Raw genomic sequence first — 9,861 nt, forward strand, 5'->3', positions numbered from 1 at the left:
CGACGTCGTTTCGGGGAGGACAAATTCGTCCCCACTTAGACAGAGAATGCAAACGGCGTCGTTTTCATGTTGGGGACCTATTTGTCTTATAATAGTATCTTAGGGGACCTATTTGACCTATAATTTGTGATGTTAAAAGAAGCTATATTTACTTCAACGCAAACTTTAAAAACACATTGACATTAGTCTGTTCATTTATCAAAATGGTAACATAAACCTGAGAACTCAAACATGTTAACTACACAAATATTTGGCTTCAATAGCAACACAAACCAAATCAAGTCAAAGAAGGTTTATTTTCTTTAACACAAACTAAACGAAACCATTCTAAATAACATAACGTCTTCTTCCTCCAACATAACAAAAGGTGGTAACATAACTAAGACAACAACTTTCACACTAATTCTTAGAAGTATCATTTCTTGAAAGACTGGTTCAACCCTCGTGTGCAACAAGTGGCACAGTATCTAAGTTGTTCAAATTCATTCCAATATGAGGGTTGAACCAGTCTTTCAAGAAATGATGCTTGTAACAGCCCAGACCACCCGCTAGCACGATATTGTCCGCTTTGGCACACAAGGCCTCACGATTTTACCTTTGACAATAGGGATGCTAGTCGAAACCCCCCACACTCACTCGTCAAAACGCGTCATGCTAGGGAAAGGTATCCGCATCCTTATAAGGCATGCTTCATTCCCCTCCCCAACCGATGTGGGACCTTACAACCACCCCCCTAAGGGAGCCCAGCGCCCTCGCTGGCACATCGATTCGGGCTCTGGCTCTGATACCATCTGTAACAGCCCAAACCACTCGCTAGCACGATATTGTCCGCTTTGGCACACAAGGCCTCACGGTTTTGCTTTTGACGATAGGGATGCTAGCCGAAGGCCCCCACACTCACTCGTCAAAACGCGTCATGCGAGGGAGAGGTATCCACACCCTTATAAGGCATGCTTCGTTCCCCTCCCCAACCGATATGGGACCTTACAATGCTTCTAAGAATTAGTGTGAAAGTTGTTGTCTTAGTTATGTTACCACCTTTTGTTATGCTGGAGGAAAAAGACGTTATGTTGTCTTAGTTTAAACCTTCTTTTAACTTGATTTGGTTTGTGTTGCTATTGAAGCCAAATATTTGTGTGGTTAACATGTTTGAGTTCTCAGGTTGTTACTATTTTGATAAATGAACAGACCAATGTCAATGTGTTTTTAAGGGGTTTGCGTTGAAGTAAATATAACTTTTTTTAACATCACGAATTATAGGTCAAATAGGTCCCCTAAGATACTATTATAAGACAAATAGGTCCCCAACATGAAAACGACGCCGTTTGCATCCTCTGTCTAAGTGGGGACGAATTTGTCCTCCCCGAAACGACGTCGTTTTGCCACTGGTTCCAATACGACGTCGTTTTGTCCACCGTGGATGGGGACCAAAATGTCCTAAAGGTGACATGTCATAATTGACCTGACACGTCACCACTTTAACCGGATCAAACGGTTTTGGGGACGTATTTGGGGGATATCTGAGAACCTCAGGGTCAAAATCTTAGTTAAATTGTGGGGGACAAAATTGTCGGATGGCAAATTTCTTGGGGACCTATTTGGGGTATTACTCTATTACTTTTGGCTTAGAGTTGTAATCTTGCAAGACATGCATTCTCTATTTGAATTAAAACTTAGGTGTTGCTGCTTTCTTATATGTTCGTGCGTATGCATTTACTTTGGTGCTCATGTATGTACAAAGTTAAATATATGCTGAATTACAATTAATATAATCTACTAGTTACAAAGTCTATTTGGATGTTTTTCATTAGAATCTTCTAGATTCTGGTATTATTATTATTAATAATATTATTATTGTTAAAGTACTGTTTTAATTTTTAAACATTTAGATTAAATCTTAATTTAATTCTAACATTTAAAATGTCCTGTTTTTATTTCAAATGTTTTATTTCATCTTATTTTAGTTATTTGGTTAAAATTACAATTTGTTCTTCCAAAATTACACTTTTGTTCTTTTGTTGTTATTTTTTTTATTCTATTATTTTTACTCTTAAATTATTACAACAGCTATTGTGAACACTATAATTATGAATTTTGTCGTTACCTAAAAGAAAACCATAATAAAAGAAAGAATATTTTTGGAAGAATTTTTTTTTTAATTTCGACTAGAAAATTAAAATAATTTCATAATATACATACATACATACATTAAAAGTAAAGAATACATTTCAAAATTAAGATAAGTCCTACCAAAATGGGATCACTCCATGAATGGGGAGTATTCTATTCTCTTCAATATGGATTGTACTATACTCTGTGCATGTGAGAGACTGAACTATAAATTTATACTGATAGAAATATCTTGGAACTATTGCAGTAGTGCATAGTTTTCCTTCAGGAAATGCCAAGGTCCTGATCTAGTACCTATCCTGCAATTCAAAATAAAATATGATACATCTTTCGACCGAACAAATGCAATAAATAATAATGCATTAATTTGTTATGGTTTCTTTCCTGTGCATTTATTCCAGCTTAATTTGTGAGAAAAACTACTTTCAAAAGAAAAATCAGTTTTCACAAATTTGAAGGAGCAAAAGATTATACTTTTTGCTGCCCAAAATTGATTTTATTATACACTTATTCGTTAAAATTAAATCAGTTATGAAATATTGGAAGTAAAATTGAAATATTTCAACTTTGATAAGTTTTAAGGGTAAAAAAGTATGGTATTCCCTTAAATGAATGGTAAAAAAAATTATGATTTGAAAAATCAGTTTATATATATATTTTTCTTCTGTTAGTTGAAAAATAGTAGCTTTTCAGCAAAATTAGTTTTTTTGGTTTTTCGATTTTACAGAAGACTTTGGTATTAAAATTTCCAGATAGACCCAGTTTACTTCTAATTTGGAATGAAATATGAGTTGCATGGGAGTGAAAGAAGAATATTCTGGTAGTCTTTTAAGTGCATAGAAAAAGAAGTTACCTCCAAAAGCCAGCAAATGTCCTGAGGCTCATGTAAATAGACAAAGCAATCCAGATACCACTAAAGCCATAGCTTGAGGATAACATATATAAGCTAAATATGCTCACCAATGCCACCAAAATCTAGGAGAAATAAGCGAATGCGTAAACTATAAGAGGGGCATAAACCTTACAATCAATTTCTAAAGTGGGAAAAATTGAAAGGCAATTATTTGTATACCCTTTCGAAATTAGATTATCCTTTTTTTATATATTTTTTTACAATAAGTTTAATCGTATACTAACATATGAAATAAGTATTTTTGTAATTTTGTTTGAATATAAAATACCATGTTTGAATTAAACTCTAGATAATTAACTTGTTACATCATTTCTACACTTTGGAACCATAAAACTTAAGAAATACTTGTGTGATTCTAAAGTACATTTAATGCATGTTCTAAAAGCCTATTTTTATCCAAACTTCAACTACATGCTGTATTCATTTAGAAATGTTTGGTAACAAAAATATTAACTAAAAATAGTCAAAATCTATCTTATTTAGTAGTTAAGTTATGACTATTTTTTTTTTTTTTTGTCACCTTAGCATTAATACTACACATCCAAGTCTTTTTGTTAACCAAGTCTAACCAAATTAATCTAACATAATAAAAGTTAGTTATGACTAACATTATTCCAAATCTTATTGTTTAACTTGGTTGGATTTGGTTCATAAAAAGACTTGGATGTAGCATTACTCATCGGTTAAATACATAATTATTTCATGTGTTGTCAATATACATAACAGACTTATGATGCAATAATACATGAGAATGTAATTTACCCTCTTGTTTCAGAAGGCAAGGAAACAATTGCCATTAGTAAGAAGTTATATCACCACTATAAGGACTTAATGATTGTAAATCATAGATTCTGAATCTTTGAACAGTGAATTTCATGAACTTTTTGTAGAGGAATTAGCAACTAACTCAAAAAGGTTGTAACATTAATGCTAAAAGTAAATTTGACAAACATACATGATCTGCTTCATGCTTAAAAACCAAATTTCTAGACTTTACCATTGAGTAAGCAGAGTATATGAAATCCGAAGCTCCGTAGTTTACTCCGTCAAAAACAAATGCTAGTGAATTGAGGGGTTGAGTGGCTGCAACATACTGGCGAAGTAGAAATTAAAATAAACAGATAAATAAGATAGATAAACTTTTCTTGTTAGGTAAGCAACTTATTACTAAGAAGGGAGAGTGCTCTTATTTTATAAGCAACAGAAATAAAACTCACCGGAATACCAATACCAATAAGATGCAGAACAGCGACGTCGTTTGTAAATAACTTAGAAGCAAAAGGGAGCAGACTAAAGAGAAGGAATGAGAGAACCAGCCCCAGAATCAGCCCAAGCTGCATGAAAAAGAAAAAGGATTTCAAAAATTATTGAAGTAAGCGTGTTCGAGATATAATCATTCATGCACATCCTCCTATCAGCTTAAACTTTTGGGAAAAGTGGTTTTATAACATGGTACTACGCAAACCCAAAAGAGACTCTTGCGTGAGTGGATGTGTCAAAGATATAACCATTTATGTGTCTCCTCCTATCAGCTTAAACTTTTGGGAGAAGTGGTTTCATAATAGTAACAAATGAATAACTAACAAAAAATTTAGATGAAAGGTAAGTGACAAGTTGAAATACCTGAAGAACACGCGAAGCCGATGTGATCACTTTATGGTAATCCCTTTGCGCAAATGCACTTGCAAGAATAGCCTGAAAAGTTAAAACTGGCATCCATTGGTTTGCATTGGCTTAATTGTAGTATAACAAACTAGCAACATACTTTTTTGGAAAATAGAATGATTAAGAGGGAAGAGTGAAAAGTGAATGATGACAATATTGCAGAGAGCCCAAGATGTTGCATGCAACTAAGAACAATTCTGATTAAAATGAAACTAAGAAGCATACAGAAAATCACCAAATGAATTCATATTGGTAATTTGCATATGCTTTAAACAACAAAGACTTGGCAATTAATGGTGGAAGTTCTCAGAGATGCTAATTTCTGAATGTAGTTACTTTGCTAGTTCCTTGCAACTATAATATACGTTTTCGTTTACTTGGTTGTGTGTGGCACCGTTAAAATTCATGATAATAACTCAAGAATAAATATCAAATGCTATTGTGATTATGTTATCTCTCATAACAATGAAGAGTACCTATTTATATGCCCAAAAATATTATTTGTGCACTAAAATCAGTCACCATGTATTTATGTATAGGCTCTTAATCCACATAAAATATGTAATAAAAAAATGTTGAGAGGAATAGTTTCTTACTTGAGCAGAAACAGCTAATCCATCAGCAAGCAAAGAGGTCGCCATCCAAATCTGTAAGCAGATTTGGAAGGCGGCCATGGTTATTGATCCTTGTCTTGCTGCAAGGGATGCTGACAGTGTCACACAGAATGTCACTGCTGTAACTTTCAACAATAGCAGAAACCCTACAACAAAGATGAAACAAACAACGTTAGATATTTGTACAAATGTGAAGTGACAATTTAGTAATTGGTCAGATTTAAGACCATGTGAAGTTAAAAATCAAAGAATGTGTTTTGACATCAAATTAATTGTGATATCAGGTGAAACAATATCTCATTTAGTTTGCAAACTCACCTGAGTTAGTTTTTTCTTCTTCCAGAAGAAAAAGAACATTCAATTTCAAGGTATTTAGATCATTCAACTTCAACCAAAATTTTAGTTTCACACATAATAAACAAATGTCACAGCTGAATTTTCAGACTAGAACTGTAAAATATGTTTCTGAATTAAGGATAGGCTCTAGGATCATTAATACACTCCAAATATATTCATGAACTTTACCAAGATAAATTGTAACTGGTATTTTGTAAAGTGTTTCTAGATCATATGTGCAAGTGTTTCAGTTGGCAATGACATGCAAGCTGTTTCATTCATTAATAGATTTTGAAGTTCAGATAAGAACTATATTTTGTCTATGTATATATTTTCGAAGCCTCTCTAGACCGAAAAAGTGCGACAAATTTGTAGACTTGTCTGCTGAATTCCTAATTGTGAAACCAAGAATCTGAAAAATGCAAAAGTAGATAGAAATTAGTACCATTTTTTAGAATCTTCCCAAATTGAAAATCTTGGATACTTGGAGGCATTAGATCAACTTGCTTCATTAAACTCCACAACAACACCAAGGAAATCAAGTACCTGTCAAATCACATGCCAAATTAATAAAACGAGAAACAGAAAAGAAACATAACTTTCTCAAGTAAAACAATATAAAAAAACAAAAATTGAAGTCTTTGATGAGTGATCAACAAAAGATGCTTATAGCATCAGAAAGAATACCGGAGATGAACGTATGAACATACTGGGAGATAATGTGTGCGATTGCTGCACCGCTGACTCCCAACCGGAGTACGAAGATAAGCAATGGATCTAAAATGATATTTGTTACATCTCCCACAACTGTAATCAAACTTCACAAATTACTGAATGATCATAGTGTGCAATTCATTTTGTTTAAAGAAGTAGAGTCTAACTGATTTCCATTAATTCACTAAACTGTATCTAAATCTGATTTTAGAAGTTACAGAAGAAAAAACTAATATTGAATTCTCCAGTAACATTCCTCTATGAATGTTTTAGGTGACCTTTTAATTCATAAAATGGGCAAAATATTTTGATATTAAGAGGGAAAAAAATTTAAAATTGAAACACTGAAGGAAATGATTGAACTAAATAGGATGAAAATTAATTTAACAAAAACCGAACTCTAGACTAGTATCATCATAAGAACTTGATACTTGATAGAGATCAATGGCGTACTTGTAGCATATAAAGGTGTTTTCGTATCTTTGATTCCTCGAAAAACTCCTTGCATGGCCATAGAAAGTATCACAGCTGGTGCACCAAATGACCTCAGAGTCAAGTATTGCTGTGCCGGCTTCAACATCGGAGAATTCTGCATGAAGAAAAAACACTCAGTCATTTAACAAATTACATCAATGTAGCTAAAAGGAACTGTAAAAGTCTTCAAAGATGGAACATAGCCAGAAAACTCTAAATTCGAAACAATTATAATATGATTTCTGAAGTAAGAGAAACTATGAAGCAATTGAAGCAGAATTACATGAAGCAACATAGTAACTACTAAATCAGCCCATATTAACAACTATGCTACGTGTACACAAAAAATCAGCTATCAAATCAGGTACAGAATATACATTAAAAATAAGTTAAAAAACATATGTATTTATACGCAAATATATGGTGCTGATTTTTGGCGTGCACTTAGCATTTTTGTCTAGCTAATCTTGTCTTATACTGAAAAATTGAAGTTAATATCATCAATTTCATAGAGGATTATTGTGGCAGTTGCAACTTGCAAGAAAGGACTCACATAATCAACTCCCATGTAATTCAAGATTGGTCTGGCTGTAAAAATGAGAGAGAGAGCTTGTAAGACGCCGAGAATGGCACCGATAACTATTGCTGATGAAGCTGATGGAATATAGCTTTTGTCATGGCCAAGTTTAGCTACTCTATTAACACTTCTTGATGATGTACTGCATTCAGGATCTATCTTGAAAAAAAGAAAAATCAATAATGATAAATTAATCCAGAGAAGTATACAGATTCAATTAAAAATGTGTAGCAGGCTTTTTATTCTTTTGAAAAATGAAATAAATACCAACTTGTTCCACTTCCAATTTTGTTTCCTCGGTCACAGAAGAGGTATGGATCAGCATTTCTGTTTCTGATGGTTGATTTTGTAATTTATCGACGGCATCTTCCTCGGCAACCAACGAGGTTGTAACACTGACCAGAGGAATTATTGCTATTTTTGAGATTTGATTAAAAATTGCAATTGATACCCCCACTGCAGCAAGCTCCACAGGGCCTACAAAACAATAGCAATAATGAAAAATGTTAGAGGAGTAACATCAAACATTTTCTAAATAGAATCCTAAGGTTACATTTAGATTCTGTATCCGAGACATGGGTACATAGACATAGACAAAGACACAGAAACTCCTTTGGTTATAGAAACAAGGATAGAGGTACAACATTTTCAATCTTAGAAATTATATAACTAAGCTTTGGACACAGCTTAATAAGCTTATGAATAAATCATGCAGGATTTGTTGTATCAGTCAGTCAAACTTTCTAGATAAATACATAGAATTAAAAAGGTGAAGCAAACCTATGTGTCCGATGAATGCAGTATCAATCAGAGAAGCAATAGGATCTGCAGCCAAAGCAAGAGTGGTAGGCAGTGATATATGCATTATTTCCAGGCCTAGTTCATCCTTCCTAAAGGCGTTCCTGTAACCATTAATAACACAAAGTGTTTAGTTTTGATGCAAGTTCACACAGTCATCTAATCAAATTCAACCTTTTTCCATGCAATACACAATTGGATATATACGACAACAACAAAATCTTATTTCACTAAGTGAAGTCGACTAAACCATTGAGTCACACCATGTATCATGTCTAAAGTGAGAATGTCTACACATAAATCTAAGATAAATGCCAAAATTTATTGTTTTTGACCATCACTTAAGTCATCAATTCAATTCTTTTAGTATAATAATCCAATAACATATTTTATCTCATACTCTGATGACACTCGGATATTTTTTATTGACTGCCTCATGTATGGTCTTCTTGAATCTTCTCCTATCTTTGGCTCTGTGTATCTTCCATCCCATCCACCTTTTTAACTGGATATTCGGCTGATTATATATATTTATATATTGTGTGTGAAAATATCTTAATAGTTTCATCCAAATTACACCTAATTTAAGAAACTAAAACTCCTAAAGTCAAGAAACACAGTTCAACAGTATTTCTCACAATCCTTTTTTCTTGGGTCTATAATAAACATTAATCATGATAACTATTCCAAAAATAATATATATGTAAATCAAAGAGAATACTATTGCAATTTTAATATTTCGTCACCTAGCAAAACACAAATAGAAATACCTTATGCCAGAAAATAACATATGAAAGCTCATCTTTCCTTCCGTCGTCCAACAGTTTCAGCTTTCAGCACATATAGAAAATGGAAGTCGTATATGTGACATATAAATATACTAAGTAACCAAACTTGGGTTACACACTTCTATGGCGAAATTTTCAAGAACGTGAAGAATTTGAATGGACAATCACCACCCGTTAGAGTTTGAATCCGAAGGATCCTTCAAGGAACTAAGCAAAACTTAAAATATTCAAATAGATGGAATATGAAAGTTGATGGCAGATGAAGTAAAAGCTACCAAAAAGCCTCCCTTAGTTGTAGAATCCCGGGTTGTATATAGTTTGGTCAATAATAAAATATGATTGTATTCTTTTGCTTTTAGTACAATAGAAAAGTCTTAAATAGTTCCGGTACTGTACAGGTTTTTGTAGGGACGGTGCAGGTAAATTATATGGTACAGTTTTGAAGTGGGTTAGTGGTAAAATTAGTTTATCACAACATGGACAATTCTTTAAATTCTTCTTTTGAAAATTTTTATCAATTAAATTAATTATTCAAAGATTATAAATTAATTAATTTTGTCATTCTATCACTCAATAATTTTTGTAAATAATTAATGATATAAAATATCAATAAAATTCTACATTCAAGTAATTTAACCAACTAAGTTCAACCAAGTCTTTTAGATTCACTCGCTTCTTCTTCTTCTTCTTTTAAATTCACGCACAGACATTTTTCTTCACCCCCGATGCTACGTCGTCTTCTTCCTTCTTTTTCTTATCCTCTTTTTTCATTATTTTTCAATTTCGTTACTATTCCAAGGGTTACCTGAAACTGGATCGAATTTGGGCTTGAACATGAGTTCCAAACTCTTT

At 33.0% G+C, this 9,861-nt stretch overlaps 1 protein-coding gene across 4 annotated transcripts; it reads right to left on the reverse strand.

Annotated features, from left to right (window-relative positions):
* Positions 1-2,135: 2,135 nt before the first annotated feature.
* On the reverse strand, positions 2,136-9,385 carry LOC112745580 (protein DETOXIFICATION 42). 4 transcript variants are annotated; one of them, XR_011872926.1, is made up of 13 exons: positions 8,992-9,385; positions 8,204-8,325; positions 7,695-7,900; positions 7,400-7,582; positions 6,826-6,961; positions 6,369-6,465; positions 6,104-6,204; positions 5,305-5,468; positions 4,667-4,738; positions 4,261-4,377; positions 4,041-4,126; positions 2,984-3,105; positions 2,136-2,429 (listed from the first exon to the last, which is right to left on the reverse strand). XR_011872926.1 is itself a non-coding variant. In XM_025794878.3 (13 exons), exons 1-13 carry the CDS (start codon positions 9,021-9,023, stop codon positions 2,369-2,371), a joined length of 1,509 nt encoding a protein of 502 aa, XP_025650663.1. In that variant the 5' UTR covers positions 9,024-9,385; the 3' UTR covers positions 2,136-2,368. The 4 variants fall into 4 exon arrangements, 2 of the variants coding, with proteins under 2 accessions (XP_025650663.1, XP_025650664.1); XR_011872927.1 differs by having other exon boundaries at positions 7,400-7,578; positions 7,691-7,900; XM_025794878.3 differs by having other exon boundaries at positions 4,041-4,136.
* Between the last annotated feature and the right edge of the window lie 476 nt (positions 9,386-9,861).

This window comes from Arachis hypogaea, chromosome 2 (genome assembly GCF_003086295.3).
Source record: "Arachis hypogaea cultivar Tifrunner chromosome 2, arahy.Tifrunner.gnm2.J5K5, whole genome shotgun sequence".
Lineage (NCBI taxonomy): Eukaryota > Viridiplantae > Streptophyta > Magnoliopsida > Fabales > Fabaceae > Arachis > Arachis hypogaea.

Excerpts from the sequence above, each read along its gene's own strand:
- LOC112745580 (XM_025794878.3), bottom strand. The coding sequence starts at position 9,023 with ATGAGCTTTCATATGTTATTTTCTGGCATAAG. Across the intron at positions 6,962-7,399 it reads ATTACATGGGAGTTGATTAT|AATTCTCCGATGTTGAAGCC; the intron begins GTGAGTCCTTTC and ends TTCTTCATGCAG. Across the intron at positions 5,469-6,103 it reads TGGGAAGATTCTAAAAAATG|GGTTTCTGCTATTGTTGAAA; the intron begins GTACTAATTTCT and ends TCTTTGTTGTAG.